The sequence below is a fragment of the Felis catus genome, chromosome E3, assembly GCF_018350175.1.
Source record: "Felis catus isolate Fca126 chromosome E3, F.catus_Fca126_mat1.0, whole genome shotgun sequence".
Lineage (NCBI taxonomy): Eukaryota > Metazoa > Chordata > Mammalia > Carnivora > Felidae > Felis > Felis catus.
This window is the reverse complement of record NC_058383.1, coordinates 4369853-4390780: the sequence shown is the minus strand read 5'-3', so window position 1 is coordinate 4390780 and position 20928 is coordinate 4369853. Positions and strand designations below refer to the sequence as shown.

The 20928-nt window shown below is 61.2% G+C and overlaps 1 protein-coding gene across 1 annotated transcript; it reads right to left on the bottom strand.

Moving 5' to 3' along the window:
• Positions 1 to 5365: 5365 nt before the first annotated feature.
• FSCN1 (fascin actin-bundling protein 1) lies at positions 5366 to 15000 on the bottom strand. The gene is made up of 5 exons (XM_023246455.2): positions 14050 to 15000; positions 7757 to 7913; positions 7530 to 7651; positions 7109 to 7276; positions 5366 to 6753 (listed from the first exon to the last, which is right to left on the bottom strand). The coding sequence occupies exons 1-5, from the start codon at positions 14879 to 14881 to the stop codon at positions 6551 to 6553; spliced, it is 1482 nt and encodes a 493-aa protein (XP_023102223.1). The 5' UTR covers positions 14882 to 15000; the 3' UTR covers positions 5366 to 6550.
• Between the last annotated feature and the right edge of the window lie 5928 nt (positions 15001 to 20928).

Genomic DNA, 20928 nt, shown 5'->3' with positions numbered 1-20928 from the left:
GAGAAGCCAGAGCGAGGTCGGCCTGTGCAGGTAAGGAAACCGCACGTTTGTCAGGAGACCCCTGAAGGGAAGGGGCCCTGGGGGCACTCGATCCCGTGTGTGCAAAAAAAGTAAAATACGGCCCTGGCGCACTGCCGTCGGGAATGTAAGATGGTGCAGCCGCTGCGGGGAAACCGTATGGAGCTGCTCAAAGGAAAAAAGCCCACTAGACTGGAATGACCATAGGACGCAGCAAGACCCTACAGAATGGGAAGCGGGGACGAGGAGAGAGATCGGCTCCCCCCGTGTTCCCGGTGGCAGCGCTCCCAAGAGCCAGAGCGGAGGCGAGCTGGCGGCCGGCGGTGGGGCGGCCCGTCCCTCCCACGGACGCTATACTCCGCCGCAGAAAGGAAGGAGATTCTGGCACACGGTCCAAGTGGATGAGCCTTGCAGACACCGTGCGGAAATAAGCCGGTCACAGAAGGGCAGACACTGTGAGATTCCACTGACCCGAGGTCCCTGGCACAGAATGGACTTTACCAGGGGGCCAGGGGAGGGGCGGGCGTTGGGGTTGAACCGGGGGCAAGAGTTCCATGTGACAAGATGGAAAGTTCTGCAGACACCTGGGTGGCTCAGTCGGTTGGGTATCAGACTCCGGCTCAGGTCACGATCTCGTGGTTCGTGGGTTCGAGGCCCGCGTTGGGCTCTGTGCTGACAGCCTGGAGCCCGCTTCAGATTCTATGTCCCCTTCTCTCTCTCTGCCCCTCCCCTGTTCACACATTCTCTCTTTCTCAAAAATAAATAAGCATTTATTTGTTTTGTTTTGTTTTGTTTTGCTTTGATTTATTCTTGAGACACAGACAGAGCATGAACAGGGGAGGGGCAGAGAGAGAGGGAGACACAGAATCTGAAACAGGCTCCGGGCTCTGAGCTGTCAACACAGAGCCCGATGCGGGGCTCGAACCCACGAACTGTGAGATCATGACCTGAGCCGAGGTCGGACGCTTAACCGACCGAGCCACCCAGGCGCCCCTAAATAAGCATTTAAAAACAACTTTTGTAAATAATCAACAAGATGGAAAGTTCTAGAGGACGGATGGTGGTGGTGGATGTATTTAATGCCCCTGAACTGGCCACTCGGAGCAGGGAAGACGGTAAGTTCTGTGTCAGTGCATTTTACCACCGTCCCAAATTATCTCCTTACTGAATAACAACAAAAGAACCCCAACGGGGTCCTGATCATCTTGGCATAGCGGCAGAGGCCAGAGCAGCCCTGCCACGTAGCCCCTCACTGCCCAGCACAGAGCTGCTGTGAACCACAGACCCGCCGGTCTCCCCCCCCAGCTGCTCCCTGGACGCACAGTCCCCCACCCCGGCTTCCCCCTCACTTCCCCTCACCCCCGGCTGCAGCTGACCGCAAAGTCCAAAGTGCTGGAGGGTAACCACTGAGGAAGTGGCCAGCCGGTGAGCGCCCGCACGCTCGCTCGCGGGGAGGCTCTGCGGGGTGAATCCGGGTCTCCCGGGTCGCCCACGGCGCTCACACACTATTTCCGTCCTCCTTCAGGCTCATGTACCCCCCTCCCTGTTTCCCGGGGTCACCTCCCAAATAAGCCCCCTGGCCTTGAGTGCGTGTCCGTTTCTGGGAGAACCCATCCCGCGAGCGTCTATGTGCTGTACAGACAGGTTATGGTTCTCTATATAAATCCCAGCTGCACCCCGGAGCAAGTTTCATAACCGCCCTGCGCCTCAGTCTTTGCACCAATAAATGGGAGGAGCAGGACTCACTACCACTACCCGGGGCTGGGATGGATGGGGACGGTGGCAGTTGGCTCCAGAGGCTGGAAGTCCAAGATCAAGGTGTCAGTCAGCACGGCTGGGCTGGGGCCTCTACCTGAGACCTCACACGGTCTTCCCTCTGTGCAAATTTGTCTCCTAATCTCCTCTTCTTACAAGGACACAGATTGGAGTGGGGCTCACCTCGGCGACCTCTCATAATCACCTCCTTAAATACCCTGTCTCCGTGCACAATCCCATGGTGAGGTATTGGGAGTTGGGGCCTCGGCGTGAGAATTTAAGGGGGACGCAACTCAGCCTGTCACAGGACTAAGTGAGTGAATAAGGGGCTAGTAGCCGGCACGTAGCAAGGGCTGTCTATGGGTACTGTATGTAACAGCCGGTTTTCCAGAAGAGTAAAAGACGTAGCCAACGGTGGTACCCTGGCTGGGGGCGGGGCTGGGGGGGAGAAGGACTGGGGTCAGGCACCCTTTGACGTCATCCTCTTGCTTTTATCACCTCGATTCTTAGGATAATAATAACGATCAAGTAGTAACCCGTGCAGAGGACCTGCCAAGGCCTGGCACCAGCAGGAGCTTCCTGGAAGGTGGGTCTGCCCCTCCCCTCCCAGGGGGTCAGGACTGGGTCCCAGGGAGGGGGAGGGGAGTGCATATCCCTCCCCCAAGTCTGCGCAGCTTCTGTCTTGCTGATTCACACCTCCTGGAGGATGAGCCTCCTCCTGGTTAAGCCCAGAGGCCCCACTAAGAGGCTTGGGCTTCGGGCCAAACGCTCCACCCTACCCCGCCCCTCCTCCCGCTGCCCAGGCCCTTTCTCCACGCCTCCTTCTGCCTGGGGAGACCACATCTGTTCCCTTCTCTCTTGGCTGCCCCAGGGGTCTCAGAACCCCTCCTCCATCTGGACAATCTTGCCAGGGAGCCAGTCGCCCACTGCTCAAATGGGGGAAACTGAGGACGGAGGGTCCCCAGAGAGTCCAGATCCTTCTGCGGCCTCACATTATGATTCAGTGTGGGGTCACCGGAGGTCACCTATCATCCCTCCTGATTCAGGAAGAGACTGCTCTGACCCTGCAGGAAGTTGGGCACAGCCAGCCCTGGAGTGTCCTCCTCTGAGATCGCCCCAGAAATGAGAGGAGGGGCCCTGGGCGGCTCAGTGGGTTAAGCGTCCGACTTCGGCTCAGGTCATGATCTCACGGTTCCTGGGTCCGAGCCCCGCGTCGGGCTCTGTGCTGACAGATCAGAGCCTGGAGCCTGCTTCGGATTCTGTGTCTCCCTCTCGCTCTGCCCCTCCCCCGCTCGCACTCCATCTTCCTTCTCTCAAAAATAAATAAAAACCTTTTTTTTTTTTTTTTAATTAAAAAGAAAGAAACAAACAGGGGAGAAGCCTGAGCTGCGGACACGCTTGGGAAGCTCAGAGGCCCCACCGACCAGGACAGCTCCTGTTCCCCGGGAGCTGGCCTATGTGTATCTGTACTCATATCTGTGTGTCCGTGAGCACTTCTGTGTCTGTGCACACACATATGTCTCCAGTGCACGTGTGTTTGTGTGTGCACAGGACCCTGTACGCATGCCCATGCATGTACATAAGCCCACGTGTATGCGGGATCGCATGTGATGGGGCCAGGCCCTTGTCAATGGGGAGACACTGAGGAAGGTTCTTCCGGCAGGATCGAGAGCTGCGTCTCCTGCTCTGGCATTCGAGCCTGGGCCCCAGAGCTGGTTCTGACAGAAGGGAACCGAAGGCCCGGAAAGACCCAGAAGTGAGGAGCCTGGGTGTGCAGGAGTGAGGCTGGTGGTCCCCAGCATGCTCCACGCAAGGCCACAGGACGATCGATCTCTTTCAGAAGATGCCCATTGCCTCCAGGTGGGTCCGGAGACAACCTCCCTCGCGTGTTCAAACCCACTCTTCAGGGAGGACCCAAGGAGGCTCCACCCACCCTAGGAGGCTCCACCCTGCCTCCTGCCTAGCTTCCCCCTACAGGACCTTTGCATATGCTGTTCCCTCTGCCCAGACTGTCCTTCCTGTCCCTTATAATGTCCTCTTTCCCTAAGTGTGATCATCACCCCAGTCAGACTGCGTGCCTCAGTCACCCACAGCCCCCACAATGCGCAGCCACGTGACAGGTGCCCATTTTTGTGGAATGGATGGAATTCGGAATCTGTGCCTAGCTTGTCTGGTTAGGGACGAGGCTGGGATTCCGGGAGCGGACCGTGGTGTCATTCCAGGGCAGTTCATTCCTGCTCCGTGGGCGGGGCTCGAGCCACCTCACCCAGCAGGATCTACAACTGTGCCCAACTGGAACCCCTGCACCCCACCCCAACCCCTCTCAGTGTGCCTCTCCCCCCCGCCGCCCCTCTTCCCCCCCTCCCCCCTGGTCTGGAAGAGCTTGGATCCGGAAGATTCATCTGTCCCTTGCATGTCACTGAGACTTTTCTGGCTTCCAGCCTGGCTTCAACAGGGGTGGGGGACTGGTCGCCAGGACCCCGCTGGGGCCCCAACATCCCTTTGTGGCTGCCATCTGCCCTTGTCAATCTCGAGACTCCCGCCTCCAGGAACCACCAATCACGGCCCGCCTCCCAGTTTCGTCACCAGCAGCCAATCAGCGCTTCCGCTGAGCCCTCTGGCGGCGAGGCCGGCTCCAGCCCCCTCACCCCCGCCGTCCCCCGGCCCTGGTACTGCACGCCCCCATGTCCCCATCCATCCTCTGCTCATTGGACACCCACGGGGCGCCGTGCTCCACCCGCAAGGCTGTGCTTGGCTGCTCTGGACCTCAGTCTTCTCCTCTGTAAGATGGGAACTAGCGCTACCCTTGGGAAGCTCTGGGTTAAGTGAGATACTGCAGTCGCTGCAGGGCTGGCCAGGTGGGGGGGGGGGGGGTCTGCCAGGGGCCGAGAACGCAGGGTGGGCTCAGGGCTGGACACTTCCTCAGCTTCTGGTGTGCCAGATGGAGAAGTGTCCCCCAACTTCCAGGGCTGAGCCTGCTTTGATGTAGGGACCCAACCTGGCGCCTCCCTCCCCCCAGCTTAGCGCATCCAGCGGCCTGCTCCCAGGACCTGCACCTGTCCCTATCTGTGCCCGTCCACAGAAGGCCCGTCGGACCGCGAAATCCCAGCCTCTGCAAGGCCTAGTGTTTGGGGGTGTTGATGCATCCACAAAAGGCCTATGCAGTAGAAGAGGGCGGCCAAGGGCCCCAATCCTCCAAGTTGTAGTCAAGGGCATCTCTAGAGGCAGAAGAAAGCTGGATCTATGGGTTCGTGTTACCCTGACCTCGACCTCCTAAGCCCACGGGCCCACCTCACGGTGCAGGCCTGGAACGGGCCTCACAAATACTGGAGGCAGGAAACTGTGGGACCAGATTGAGCCACCTCCCCACCCAGGAGCTCCTGCTACCTGCTTGGGACCCTGGTGGCCTCAGGCAGATCTCTGGGGTAAGAGGCCATCCCTCACAGGGCCCCCTCCTCCACTCCTGGAGGCAGCCAGGCTGCTCAGAACACCCATCGGACCCTGGGCCCCGCCCGCCCCACCCACCCGCACCCCCAACACACACACACACACACACACACACACACACACACACACGCACACACGGGCCAGCTCAGGGCTGCACACGCATTATTTTATTTTGCTTTCCAGTCTGAAGCTACTATCATGGGCGTTTAGTTATACAAATGACACTTACAAAAAATAAAAGACCAGGACACCCAGAGTGAGATGCATGGCAGAGATGAACCGGGGGTGGGGGGCTGGTAGGGGGCAGGGCCGGGAGCCAAGGGCCTCAGGGCTCCCCGGGAGGCTCCCGATGGAGGGTGCCGCCCAACCTCATCCCACCCCAAGACCCAAGGAGTCCAGTCGGACAGGGAGCACCGATCACACCGGGGGCTCTGGCTGAGGCGGTGAGGGACTCAGCACCACCAGATGGGGACACAGGCCAGGGCAGGCAGGAGGGAGGGGGCCAGCGAGAGGCCCCGAGGAGGGAGGGGCGGGTTTGGGATTCAGGGAAGCACCCTGCCCCCCGCCCCCCACGACTAGCAAGCAAGTAGGGCTGCGAGGCCCGGAGATGCGGATTCAAGATCCCCCACGAGACCCCTTGAAGATCACTCGTGGCTGCCAACCAGGCTTGCCTGGGCGCCTCTGGCAATAATGTTTCGTTTCAAAGAAAAAGAAAAAAAAAATACTGATTTGGTCATTTTCTGCTTCCAGTCAGGCCAGGGTGAAAGACAGACGGCAGGGCCCCAGACCACAGCGGTGGGCAGGCGGGCAGGCCGCGGGTGCAGAGGGGCCCGCAGCCAGCACACGCTGCTTTCACCCTCTCCCCCTCCCACAGCCTCCCCCCGCCACAGGGATGGTGCACCAGGGGCTCCGATCAGCTGGGGCAAGCGCCCAGCTCCCGGGAAGGGGCGGGCGGGGAGAGGCTCTTGGGAGGGGGCAGAAGATTCCAGTTACACACCCCGCCAGGCCCAGGGGCTCAGGAAGGCCTCCCAGCGCGCCCCCCGCGCCCCCCCCCCCGCCCTCCTTGGCCACTTTGAGGAAATAAGGCTCAGAGTCCTCTGAGGTCAGAAGAAAGGGGTGCCAGCCTCGCCCATGGCAGAGAGGAGAGAGGGCAGAGGGGTCTGAGATCCCCTCCAAGGACCAGGCACGGGGCAGCAGGTGGGGGCACCATTTTCTCTGGGTTTCCAGTTTGAAAGGCAAGGGACTTGCCACGACACCGGAGCCCGCCTGGAGAAGAGAGTTATTAGCAGAAGGGTCTGGGCAGGGCGGGGACAGGGCGCTGGGCGGCAGGCTAGTACTCCCACAGAGTGGCGGGGTCGATGGTCTCGGCGCAGGCCTTCAGGACCCCCGCGTGGTCCCCCTTCAGGTAGCGCCCGCCCACCTTGATGGCCACCTTGTTGTAGTCACAGAACTCGAAGAAGAAATCCACGGGGGTGTCGCTGCTGCTGGTGACCGAGGAGTCACTGCCCACTGTCCAGTACTTGCCTGTGGAGTCTGGGGTGGGGGGTGGGGGCGAGGCCCATCAGGCCCCATGCTGGGCCAGCTCCCCACACGGCAATCACCACTTCCGGAACTGGGGTGACCTCTGTGTCTAGGCCTCCCTCCCCCCGCTGCTGGACAGGGGTCCGCGCCCCTTCCCCCCACCCGGGGTTTAAGTCCCACAGCTCAGGTGTGCGACACCTTCCCGGCCCAGAACCCCGCCTCTCGCTCTGGCGGAGCCAGGGAGTCCACTCTGGGGTGGGCCGGGGAGCCCCCCTCCTACACAGAGAAGAGGGGAAGGGCCTGGCGGCCACAGGATGTCTGTCCCCAGAGCCAAATCACTGAGCCACCCCGCCTCCGGAGAACCCACCTTTGATGTTGTAGGCCCCGTCACTGAACTCCAGCTGGAAGACGTCGTAGCTCGAGCGGTTGGCATCCAGGGTGCCCGTGACCTTGCGGCAGCCGATGAAGCCGTGCTCCCCGCGGAACACAATGATGGGGCGGTTGATGAGTTTCATGAGGAAGAGCTCCGAGTCCCCTGGCCCAGGAAGGGGGAAGGGCGGTGAGCCTCATGGTGGGGGCGGGGCGGGGGGGGGGGGGCGCTGGGATGATCCGGGTGTGGCTCAGAGAGGGAGGGCGGGTGTGGCTCAGAGAGGGAGGGCGGGACTCTGAGGTCACCGGGCAAATCAGCCCTAGGGTGAGACCCAGCAGGGGGCGGGCCTGGGGGGGGTGCCGGGGATGTCTCCGCCAACAGCGGTTCCCCTCCGGGGAACCAGGGACGGACTACCTACCTGCTGTCTCCACCGAGGCGGCCAGCTGCCCGTTCTTCTTGGCCGTCACAAACTTGCCATTGGACGCACGCAGTGTGATCCGCCGATCATTCCACTCGATGTCAAAATAGCAGCTGGCGTTCCTGGGGGTGACAGGGCAGGGTCAGGCAAGGCCACCCCAGGTCCCCGGGCCCCGTCCCAACAGAGAGGGCCGGTCTGGGTGCGGGGTGGTGGGGGGGGAGACTCACTTGGTGGAGGCAGTGGACTGCACGCCCCCGGTGGCCGTCAGCGTCCAGTACTTGCCCGTGTGGGTGCGGAAGGCACACTTTTTGGTGTCGCGGTCGATCTCCAGCTGGAAGGTCTCCTGGTCGGTCTCCTCGTCCTGATTGGCTGACAAGTCCATACCTGCGGGGAGAGCTTCCGACTGGCACGGGGACCCCAGTTCGGGCTGACCCACAGCCCTGCCCTCACACACCAACACGGCGGGGCTGCGGAGCCCCTCAGCCTCGACAGCAGAGGCCAGAACCCAAGACCCCAGGCAGGGCCAGGCAGGGCCCAAGGCCGGCCACGTCCGTCTAGGCATCACGTCCTCTGATTCTAGAAGTAATACCTTCCGACAAACCATCTGCAAAAAGCCATTCTAGAGCCAGTCGGGAGAACCTTAACGCGGCCCAGGATTAAATATTAAGGATTAATTACGGTTCATCATAATGCGGTTATGTAGGAAAATGGCCTCGATTTTCAGACAGAAACACCTCGAGACGAAATGCTCCGAGGTCAGGGATTTGCTTTCCCTACAACCAAAAACAACGAATAAAGGGACAGATGGAGCTAGAGGGCAGACTGCGGCACCTGAGGGAAACCGATACATCGTAGCCTCCCCGTGCCTCCGAATGGGTCCAAGTTAACAGGACAACAGAGGAGCGACCTCACGTTCCTTTCAGAGAACTCACAGAACTCGTAAAAGCGAAGTCGCACGCGGTCCCGCGCCCCCGCGCCCCAGACCGCACCAGCACAGCGGGTGGACTCACCCTCCTTGCCTGTCCCCCCTGTGCAGACACAGGCATTTTCTCCACCTCAGTGCACGCCTGCCACCGATCTCGATCTGCAGGTGATCTGGCAGCATCCTTGCACACGTGTCCCTGTCCCCAAAGCACCTGACGTGACCAGAGGGAGCTTCCAGTGCTCCCAAGCCCTGCAGCCCGGAAGCAGGCTATGCGGCCCCAACAGAACGAACTCACACTCCCCAAGCGCCTGGGTTCGAACGACGCCAACAGCAGAGACATCTGCCCCACCTGCTGGTGCCCAGACTCAGAGCTCGCAAGTGGGTCACCGTTTGGGTCCCGACACCTTAGGGAAGACGGGACCACACTGGTGGACGGTAAGTTGTCCCTGCAGAGGGGCAGATGGAGGCTGGTGGCTGGCGGAGCCCCGGTTCCCCCACCCCCACCCCCCGGCCGGGACCCACCCTTAGCTCTCCACCACCAAGTGGAGGGCCTGAAGGGTGTGAGCCTATTTTCTTTTTTTAATGTTTATTTATTTTTGAAAGAGAGAGAGACACAGAGCACGAATGGGGGAGGGGCGGAGAACGAGGGCAACACAGAATCCGAAGCGGGGCTCGAACCCAGGAATGGTGAGGTCGTGACCTGAGCCGAGGTCGGACGGTCGGACGCTTAACCCACTGACCCCCCAGGTGCCCAGGGTGTGAGCCTGTCTTAACCCACATCAGCACCAGGGGGTGGGGACCTTCACCTCCCCAAAGAGGGAGACTGAGGCACAGAGGTGGTATGTCCTTGCCCAAGGTCACCCAGAGGGAGAATATTGAGTCCTGGTGACCCTGAGGAGGGGAAGGGGGCAAACGGGCCTCCAGCCATGCCCTCTGTGTGGCCTGGCGGACCCAGGGCCCTGAAATAGATCCTCTTGGAACCCCTTGGGCTCCACCCTCCAGGCCCCCCGGGCCCGCAGAGCCCTGATGCTGGGGATCTGCTGACGGCCGCGAGGCAGGTAATGAGCCCCATCCACCATCACACCCCCAGTAAAGCACTGGGTGAGGATAAGGGTCAGCAGGGACTGGGCCCCCTGGGTAGCCAGGCCACCAAGAATGGGACCATCCTAGGGCCACTCAGGGGAGGAGCACCACTTGGGGCTGCAGTCCCCAAAAGCGGGCCGACCTGCCCCACCCCCACTGCTGCAGAAGGGGCCCTGTGAGCCCGCCCCGGGCCACCTGCCCAGGGTACCTGCGCTGGCTGGCTGACCGGAAGGAGGGAACAGAGGGGAGTAAAAGCCAACAGCAGGAAAGACAGAGGGAGATCCCCAGAAAGAGGGGCAGAAGGGAGCAGGGAAGGGACCTGGGTTAGAAGTCAAATCTGCTGGTTCAAAGGGCTCATCTTAATACAGCCTTGCAGATAAACGAGGCACTCGCCAGCCTTCGGGAGATAACGCAGAAGTCGGGAGGCTCCGCTGGGTCGTCGCTGCCCAGGGGCACACAGCTGCCACCGGCCACTGGGTTACTGAGACCCCATCGGCTGGCTGTGTGCAGTCCTGGAAGGGCCTAGGCCAGCAGGGGAGCCGCCCAAAGTGGAGGCCAGGCACCCTGGGGTAAGTGCCCTCCCCTCACTCAGCCTCGGTCTCCCTCTGTCTACCAAAAGGCTCTCTCCATCCTGCCAGGAGGTTGGAAGAATTCAGGGGCCTGGTGCCAGGTAGACAGCAGGTCCTCCAACCCCAAAAGGAAGGGGTGGGGGAGGGGTTCGTCTCCCCAACATCCAGCGGGGCCCCTCCTGGCTCCGAGGCCCTGCCCAGACGGGAAAGGCCCCGCTTGGCCTTGGAGTCTCTAATTAGAGCTGCGTTACTATGGGAACAGGGTTTTCTTCGGGATTTTTCTTTTCATCAACAGCAGCAGCAGCAGCACAGAAAACCTGAGTCACAGACCCGCAGGAGCCCCGGGAGGCAGATGTGGGGGCTCAAAGAAGCACATCTCCTGCCTCCCCCGGCCCTGCCCGGCCCTCTGCCTCATGGCTTTCTTTCCCTGTCTCCTGCCTCTGAGCCATTCTCTAAGGTAGCTCAGAGAGGGCGCCCCACCCCCCGCAGCCTTAGCGGTCCCCAAATTCGCCTGGCCTGTCCAAAGTGGACACTCCCCAGCACCCCATTCAGGTTAGGGGAGGGGACTGGGAAGCATCTGTGGCCTCCACTCCCCCCGCCCCACCTCCCGGTCACTCTTACCACCACCTGACCCCTTCAGATCCTGCGTCCATCCTTGCACAAGAACAACGGCCTGAATGACCTCACGTGTCCCGCCTCTTCAGGAGAGCTCTTACACACCCTGCAAAGCCCAACCTGGCCAGCCCTTTCTCAGCCAGCCAGCCAGCCAGCCTTGCCTTTTGGGTGCCCCTGAGTGGCTGGGACAGGGCACTTCCGAGCACGCGTCCCCAGGGCACAGCTGGCCAGAGGCAAGGAGCTGTGAGACCAAGGGGGGACCTCAGTGAGGCACAGCCCAGGGTGTGGCTGGCGTCGGGGGCAGGTGAGATTTCTAAGGACCACGGCAGGAGACCCCACTGGGAGTGACGTGCTGCTCCCCCAGAGACCCTGCCAACCTCCAGCCCCACCCAAGCCAGCTCCTCACCTGGGACGTGGTCACAGCTACACCATTTCTGAGCACCTGGGATGGACACAGGCCATCTGCCTGTCACATCGGTCCTCAGGCAGAGGACCCCACTCCCTGGTAGCGAGATGGCCCCCTCCCAGAAACAAAGCCTGGCTCAAAGGATTACCCTGGGGCAGCCCAAGCAGGTGGGGAAACTGAGGTCAGAGAGCAGGCTGCAGCCTCAGCAGGGGGCACCCCACCCCCACCAGGCCAGGCCCGTGCAAGCCTGTGGACATGATTCACATCCCCCCTGCCGGCTAAGCCCCGGATCCTCCTCCTTCCTGGCTGGCTTTTCCCAGCATGTGTCAGAAGCACAGACACCGCCTCCTTGCCACGCAGGCCTGTCCAAAATGGCCTCCGCAGACACACCCCCCCACCCCCAAACGGCTCCGGGTCCTGCGGTCACCCTCTATCCCACCGGGAAGCCCCGGGGTCAGCTAACACGAGAACAAGAGGAGGACCCCAAGATCTGAGGCCAAAAGAGCCCCAATGTCAGCCCCCAAAGACCCCTCCCCCAACTCTATGCACCTTTAAACTCACAGATGAGCCAACACTTCTACTGGCCCAATTTCCTGCTCCCCTTGCCCCATCAGCCTGAATCACACCCGAACGCTGCCAGCAAGCTTAATAAAGAGGAGAGGGCATCTGCCCAGGCTCGCTCAGCTCTTCCCGACCCCGAGGGCAAGGGCAAGGGCAAGGGCCAGGGCCACCTGCTCCTCCAGGTCTTCCTCATGGTGGCCCCCACCAGCTGTTTCAGTCCCACCTACCAACCTCACAAACTCCTTCCCAGACATACTGGGCTTTCTGCTCCTTCCTGCCTCAGGGCCTTTGCACCAGCTGTGCCTCCTGCTGGCACCACTGTTCCACACACCTGATCCACACAACCTTGTATTCATGTTTCAGGTCAGCTCAATTGTCCTCTTCAGAAGTCACCACCACCACCACCACCACCACCCCCGCCCTCCCCCATCTCATCTGGGATCCTGATATACTTTCTGGACCCCCAGGCCTTTGCCTGACACCTCTGGGATGCTGCTCATGTCCCAACAAGAACATTAGCCACAACAGGGAAGGGTCCGGACACACGCACTCATTTGTTCACCACTCAGGCCTCAGCATGTCTCACCTGGTAGGGCCTCAAGATCTGCTGAAGAGGTGAGGAGTCCTGCCCTACCTACCTGTGTGAGACCAGAAAGGGGAGGCCCAGTGTGCCCTGGAGGCTGGGAGGTATCAGGGGGTCCCGAAAAGCACCTAGTCTGTAGTCAGACCGACCCAGTTCTGCAAGCTGCTAACTTGCTGTGTGACCTTGGGCAAATGGCTTCACCTCTCTGGGCCAAACCCGCTCATCTGTCCCCTTGAAATATTACTGCCCAAATCAAGCAAACTCAGGCACAAAACAGCCATTTCCCCTTCCCGGCCTCTACCCCACTGACAAGGGGCTGCAAGCCCCTCTCCCCAGTCCCAGCCCACAGTCAGGAGGCTGGCTATCAGGAGAAAGTCCCGGAAGGCCACTCTACCAGGAGGAGGCCACCGATCGGGCTCCCATCCAGCCATCTCCAGAGGCTGGGCTCCAACTTCCCACTCGGCAGAGCCAGCCTCCGACAGGTCCGTCCAGTGGGGCCTCTGGCTGCAGAGAACCAACTGTCTTCCTTGCCAAAGGAGGGACGAGGGCGTCAGAAGGAAGAGAAACCGCCCAGGGGGAGAATCTAAGAAGGGAAGAGGGGGGCTCATTTCTGGCGCGCAGGCCGGTAGGAAATGGCCAGGCCAGCGGGAGGCCCGGGAAAGGACGCATCGAGTTGCAGCCAATTGTTCCAGGCGGGACACTTGGGAATGGGTTCATTCGAGGGTAGGGGGCCTCCCGAGGGAGCCAGGCTGGGGTCTCTCGGCTCACGTTAAGTCCGCCCTCGAACGCCCGCAGCGCAGAGCGCACCAGACCCGAGACGCGCGGCGGGCGCAGGGCGGGGTGGGTGCCTGGCAGGGGGCCATCGGCGCCACGCCGTCCCGGGACCGGGGCGCAAGGAGGGAGGCCGCCTCCAGGAGAGGCTCCGGACCCGAGCACTAGAACCGGGGGCGGCGCGGGGGGTCCTCAGCAAGGGGGGACCCGCAGAAAACCGATCCCCTCCCCCGCCCCTCCGCATCTGGTTTTCCCATCTGCAGAGACCGAGCAGGACAAAGGGGGCGAGGGAGGGCCCTCTGGAGGAGCCCGCCCCCCTGCTCACAAAGGCCGCGGCCTGGAGCGCGGGGCAGACGCGGGAGGAGGGGCTGGGGGGGGAAGGGCAGACACAAGGGGCGCACCCCCCAGCAGAGGCCGACCCCTCGAGGCTGCGAGTGGGGGTGGAGAAAGGCCTGGAGGGCTGGAAGGCGGCGGCGCACCCTGCGGAGATCAAAGACTCCCCCACACCGCCTGCGCCGCGAGGGCCGTGGGGGGTGGGGGTGTGCCCCGAGCGTGTAGCTACCCTCGTCTTCGCCCTCGAGCTGACCAGGGAGGGGCACGAGGAAAGGGGGGATGGGCGTTGCCCCCCAGGGCTGGGCTGGGCAGGGCGACCCGCGGGATCAGCGCGCGTGGGGAGTTCCAGGCCTGGGGGTGGGGGTGGGGGGTCGGAGGGTGGCCCGTAGGGCGGCGCCTACGTGGGGCCCGGGGAGCCCCAACCCCGACGCGGGGCGGGGGTGTGCGGCGCCGCGCAAGGATGGGCAAAGCCCCACCCCTCGCCCCCTCCTCCGGGCCCGAGCGCACGTCCCGCGACGAGGCGGGGTGGCCGGCGCGCCTAGCGGGGGCGCACCGGACGTCGCTGGGGATTACAGCAGCGCCGCGGGCGAGAAAGGGCGGGAGGCTGGAGGTACGGGGGTGGGGTGCGCTTTGTGCACCGACCGGGAGAGGAGGGGGGCGGCGTCCCCACTCACCCTGGCGCGTGGACACGTTCCTCTCGTTGGCCGCCTGCAGCACGACCTGGGCGCAGCTCTGCTCCAGGGCGAAGAGCTCGTCCTTGCCCACCTTGGTGGCCTTGCCCGCCTTGAGCGTGCCGCTGGGCCCCGACGGCGCCAGGTAGCGGCCTTCGCAGTCGCGGAAGGCCACCTTGCCGGAGCGGAACTCGAGCGTGTAGCCGGTGGCGGGCTCGGGGCGCGCCACCAGGCGCCCGTCGTGGCGCAGGAAGCGGTGGTCGGCCGTCTGCACGCTGTAGCGCTGGTCCTGGAAGGCCAGCGTGATGAGCGAGTCGACGCCCCAGGGCACGTCGCGGTCCACGGCGATCTCGTCGGCCGGCCGCGCGCTCAGGTGCGCGTAGCGCTTGCGGGTCAGGCTGTAGATGTTGACCTGCGGGTGCATGGCGATGTGCACGCTCCACTTCTCGGCCGGCGACACGGTCTGCGCGAAGCACGACAGGCGGTCCTCGGTGCCGCCGAAGTAACGCCGGTGCACCTCGGACTGCAGCGACCAGCGGCCGTCGTCGTGAGCCACGATGAGAAAGCGGCAGTCGGGGCCCGGCACCTCGCGCTCGCAGGTCACATTGCCGTCCTTGTCCGCCGCCAGGTAGCGGCCCAGGTGGCTGCGCAGGCACACGGCCGCGCTGCCCGCCTCGTCGGGCGGCTGCTCCAGCGTCCAGATCTGCTTCTTCTTCAGGCTGCTGGCCGACGCGTTCACCTTGAACCCGAACGCCTCGGCCGTCAGGTACTTGTTGCCGCAGTTGATGAGGCCGAACTGGATCTGCACCGCCTCGGCAGTGCCGTTGGCGGTCATGGTGGCGGCGGGCGGGAGGGCCCTGGCGCGGCCCGGGAGGTCGGTGGCGGGTCCCCGCGGCGGCGCCCTGCTCCTTTGTTCACGGCCGCGGCCCGGCGCGCACCCTGCGCAGCGCTCCACAAAGCCGGCCCGCGGCGCGCGAGCCCCTTTCTAGGCGGGGTGACGTCAGCGCCGCGAGGCCCCGCCCCCGGCCCGCCCCGGGGTTCGGCGCGGGGAGGGGGCGCAGGGAGCGCGCGGAGGGGCGCGGTCGGCAGGCTCGGCGTCCCCTCTCCTCCTGCACGGCAGGCCTCTGCTGCGCCCCCGCTTCGGCTCGCTCCCCCCAGTGCCAGGGTCCCACCCCCGCAGTGCCGCAGCCTGAGGATCTACCCAGAGGTCGGGACCCCTCGAAGCCCCCACCCCCACCCCCACCCCGCCTCCATCCCAAGCCTAGATGGGAGGAAGGACGGGCCGGGTTTGAGGTTGTGACAGAGACCGCAGAGGCCACAGAACACATCAGTACTGGGTGGAGGCGGTCTGGAGGCTGCTCGGAGGAGGTGGCCTTAGAGCAGAGCTCTAAAGGAGGGAGACGCCCCCACATCCCCCCAAGAGGGCCAGTGGGCCGAGGAGGGGTGGGGGCACACCCCAACAACCCCAACTCAGGTCTTGCAAGACTCTGCCCTGAAGGCCGCCCAGACCCTCCCGGTGGCCCAAGCACCCAGCCCTGCTAGCCCAAAATAGCCCTTTCAGCTGGTGGCAGAGACGAGTGACCGCTGTTCCCATTCTGGGGCTGCAGGAGCCTCGGGGTGCTGGTCTTCCAGGCAGTGGGGTGAGCAGTGCAAGATCAGTGTACCCTTTTCCGGGCTGGTCAGAGGTGGGATGCAGCCTGAGGGGTGGAATCCAGGTGGGCGCCCCCGGGACCACCAGGCCGTTTGCTTTCTATCCCCAGGCTCACACCTCATAGGTGGCTGAGCTGGGCACCCTGGAAGGGGTTTGGAAGGTAGAGTAGCCCTCCTCCTTCAGGACCCCAGCTCTCTGCCCTCCTCCCTCAAAGGGGACATTCCCTGCCGACACCCACCGCCCTCCTACTTCCTCCCCCTTCTAGGAACACTTCCCTTTTCTAAGGCTAGGACTTTTGCTGGGACATTCCCCACATGCCAAGCGAGCCCCTGGAATGCCAGCATGACCACAGGCTGCCCACAAGGTCCTGAGGCCAAAGGCAGAGAGCACTGAACTAGCTCCTACTGGTTGGTCTGCACTGTGCCCCCCCCCCCCGCCCCAACCCAGGCAAACTCCTCCGGGGATATTTTATCTTCCAGGGGAAGATGGGGTCCCCTTCTCACCACTGCGGCTCAAATGGGTTTACTGACAGTGACCATAGCCTCCCCTCCCACAAAACCCATTCCTCAAGAGCCGGAACATCCAAACTTTCTCATTGCGAGGCTGTCTATTAGGCTCGAAACCCAGGGTCTCGCTGGCTATGTGACTTTAGGCAAGTTACTTAACCTCTCAGAGCCTCAGTTTCCTTCTTGTAGAAGAGATACAGACCCCCCATCTCAGGCCGGTCTGAGAGTCCCTGGGGGCATGGAGCTCAGACACTGGCCCTGGCCTTCCCTGAGGACCCATTCCAGTCCCCAGGAAGCCCTCCATTTAACTAGAAAGACCCCATATCTCTGGCCAACTTCCAAGGCTCCGAGGAGAGGTGGAGAGATAGCTGCAGCATTTACAGAAGGCTGTGGGGTGCCCGACCTCATGCCGGCAGTGGTGCTGGAGTGCTGAGACCCCCCCCCACGGGGATCAGGCCCCGCAACACCTCCCCCCTGTCTGCGGCTCCCCTCTCCGGCCCCAAGGCCCCTTCCCACAGCTTTGCAGCCCAGAGGCCAGGAGGGGGTCGGCGGTTGGGGGCTCCTGCCTCTCATCAGGCCAGAGGTGGGAGCGGGGTCCAGGCCTTCCCAGGTGACGCTCTTGAGGGCTAGAAAGACTGGTGAGTCCAGATAGATATGGTGGGAGCCTGGGTTCAAACGCACATCCCTGGCTCTCGGCTTTGCCATCCTGTAAGGGGCATGGTGACAGTGCCCGCCCCAGGACAGTTGCTGAGAAACTCTCCCTGGCGTGTGGTCAGTGTTCAACAAACGCCACCTGTTTCATTTTTCCCTAACGACATTGGCAGGAGGATCCTGGGGACACAGACGGGCCCCCAGGGTCCCCAGGAACCCCCAAGAACTCCTGTAGTCAAGCAAAGGTGGAGTCTGTGTGAGCCTTTTAGGATCCATCAGCCAGGAACACGGAGGCTCGTGCCTATTTGTGGAATAAATGAACCTGCAATTTTGCAAAGGGCGGGGGATGGGGGAGGACCAGAAAAGGACACTTGAGATGTCCCCACAGGACAAGGACCGTCTCAGTCTAGTGAACACAATCGATCCTGCCGTGTTGTGGAAAAGCGGCTGTGTCCTAGGACTTGGGGGGCGAGGTCAGCTGCGGTCAGCATACGAAGAATTTCAAAGGATGTGGACCTAAATTACCAGTATTTAAGTTTTTGTCTGAATAGATGATGCCTTCCCAGGGTTCAAATATTCAAAAATGCAACCCGGGCTTTGTTCCCATCCCGGTTTCCACCCCATCAGCTCCACAAGTGCAGTGAGATTGGTGTCTTGTGTTTTCCTTTCTTTACACAAAGACCAGCGAACGTGAGTTTGTATTCTTCTCTCCATTATTTTCAACCCTTTGATTACTTGATGTATCTTTTTTTTATGGGACTCGAACTCAGGGCCCTGAGATCAAGCCACATGCTCTGCTAACTGAGCCACCCAGGTGCTCCTTGCTTGGTGTATCTTAACACGGTTTCCGCTTCAGTACAAAAGTGGCTTCCTTGTTCTTTTTCACGGTTGTATAATATTCCCTGGCAGGATGCGCCATGTTTGTTTAACTGGTGTCATATGGATGGACATTTGGATTGTTGCCGTTGATGCCCTGCTTTGGCCAGAACCCCCTCCCAATAGTGAAACCCTCAACCACAAACCAACATGTTTTTGTGCATCTCCCTGCCCGGCCATGGCCCGTGCACCATGGAAAAAATGGAGGCTGTCCAGTCTTGCCTTGAATGCCTCTGGTAGTGGGGAGCTCACTCCGTCCTCTGTCCAAGGCCAATGTGGGTGACATGTATTTGCCCTGGACTGGCTTGGGTGGAGATTGGGAGTGAGAGAGCCGTGGCCCACGGCAGCTGCCAGGAAAAGAGGGTGTCCTGTGGACAGAGCAAGCGACCCCATGTGTGAATCTCATGACCATAGATCCCCGGATGGGGTGAGTGGGAAGCCTCTTTTTTATATAAATAATTTGTTTATTTATAAGTACGCAATCTCCGCACCCAACATGGGGCTCGAACTCATGGTCCCGGGGTCAAGAGTCGCATGCTTTTCCGACTGAGCCAGCCAGGCTCCCCGGAAACTTCTTGGTTTTAAATATATATATATATATATATATATATATATATATATATTATTGGGGGGTTTGGGTGGTTCAGTCGGTTAAGCATCTGACTTCAGCTCAGGTCATAATCTCACAGTTCGTGGGTTCTAGTCCCACATCGGGCTCCATGCTGACAGTGTGGAGCCCACTTGGGATTCTCTCTCTCTCCCTCTCTCTCTGCCTCTCCCCCACTCACGCTTTCTCTCTCTCTCAAAATAAATAAACTTTAAACATAAATACATATACATATTATTATTAATAATGATTTCGGGGAAGCCAATATAGGAACAAAATCTCAGATGCGGTTAGCATTTTCAAAAGTCGTCCGCTGTGCTGCACCCACCCCGCGTTCCCTCCGCTGGCCTTTCCCAGGGCTCAGTTACGTTGGGCACCTCTATGTCCAGCATGGTCACAGGGTGCTGTCTGCAGACCCCGCCTCGGGTCCCTCTGGGGAAGGACAGGAACACGGTCACTGTGTCCCAGGGTCCCACGGGAGCCCAGGCGTCACCTGAGCTGCCCTGGAAGGAGGGCACGGCACGGGGTGAACGGCGTGCTTGGCGGGACCTGGACCAAGCTGCCCCCGGGCTGGCCACGTCGTGCCGCCTGCCTGGTCCGGGGAGGGAAATGAGGCCACCGGGAAGGGCCGCCCAGCTCTCCAGCTCCGAGGTGAGGGCCCCGGTCCTCCAGGTGAGGGTCCTGAGCCACAGAGACCCAGACCCCTTGTCCCCAGCCCTGCAGCCCCGGGGCTCCCTGCTCCCACCACGGAGGAGCAGAGGCTTTCTGAAGTGACACCTGGCACAAAAGTCGAGGGGACACTGGAGTCCCCTGGGTCCTGGCTTTGACACATCCTTGCCACGGGACCTTGCATGAAAGACTTATTCTGGTGCCGCACCTGTGAATGGGAATCATAACCTGCAGAGCGTCTCATGAAATCGCAGATGGGGCTGTTCGTGGCACGGCTTAGGCAAAAACCAGAGCGCGCTGTCCTCACCCTCCGGAAGCACTCCCCAGAAGTTCTGCCGGCGAAATGACAGAGGCGCCTGGGGTTTGCTTTAAGATCTTCCCGAGAGGGTGGTGGATGCGTGGGGTTTCCTGTGTGAGCATCTCTACTTCCATAAACGTTTGGACATTTCCATAATAAAAGGTGTTACAGAAGCACAGCAAGAACAAAAATAAGAAAGAAAATACCCAGCGCCCCTCCAAAAGCAGTGGTGGGGGGAGGGGGATGGACGGAGCCTGATTTCTGTGTCAGCAGAGGACAGCAAGAGCAGGCTCGCTCTACTTTAATGGTTTTTTTAGTGTTTATTCATTTTACTGTTTATGTACTTTTGAGAGAGAGAGAGAGAGAGAGAGAGTGTGTGAGCGGGGGAGGGACAGACAGGGGGACAGAGGATCCACAGCGGGCTCTCGTTCTGTCAGTGGAAAGCTTGACGTGGGGTTCGAACCCACGAACCGTGAGATCATGACTTGAGCCAAAGTCAGACGCTTAACCGGCTGAGCCGCCCGGGCGCCCCAGATTCTCCATGCTTTAATGTTTTCTTTCTAATTTTTTTAACGTTGACTTATTTTTGAGAGAGAGAGAGAGAGACAGACAGAGTGTGAGTGAGGGGCAGGGGCAGAGAGAGGGAGACGCAGAATCAGAAGCAGGCTCCAGGCTCTGAGCTGTCCACACAGGGCCCGACGCGGGGCTCGAAACCACGAACCGTGCGATGGTGACCTGAGCCAGAGTCAGAGAACTGAACCGGCCGAGCCCCCCAGGCACCCCTACACTGGGAGATATTGATTGGTGTTTAGATATAGGAACGTATAGCTTCATATTTGAGGATTTTGTTTATTTATTTGGCCTTGGCTTTTTTCTCTGCATCTTGCTTCCGTCTCCTGATGACTCTTCCCAATGAGCCCCCCCCCCCCCCCCCCCCCCCCCGTCACCAGGGCCGTCCACACCCCTGCCTGCACCAAGACACATGGCGGGTCACGAAATTCCTAGTGAGGTGACGCTGCTCCATCCGGGGCAATGACCGCCTGCCTGCACCGGCTGTGTGCTCACCTCTACCCATCCCCAGGCTGAGCCCTGCTACCCACGGCCTCCTACGCCTCGGACTCCCCCTGCCTCCTCCTGAAAGGAATCTTCCCCAGCTGGAGAACCTGCTCCCACCGTCCCCAGGAGAACCTCTGGCTGGATTCTGCCCTCAGGGGCCACCGAGTCCCTCTGGTGGGGTGGGGAGCTCGGGGCACTGTGCTGAACGTTCCCGGTTATCTGCTCCCTTATCTGCTCTGACGTTCTAGTAAGCTGGGATCTTCCTCATTTCTCAGAGGAGGTGAAGGAACACGCCCAACAGAAAGCAAGTGGTGGTCGCCTGGGGGATGGGGGGACTGCTTGAGGGGCACGGGGTTCCTTTGGGGATGACACAAATGCTTTGGAGGTAGATACAGGTGGTGGCGAACACAGTAAAAGCCACAGAAGTGCACGCTTTCAAATGGTAAGTTGAGCCCCCCCCCCCCCCGTGGCTCAGTGGGTTTACACCCCCCCAGTGAGATGCTGGAAACCTCGCACCCCACCTGCTCGGGGCTCTGCCCACTCCTCTGGACTCTCACCGGGAGACCAG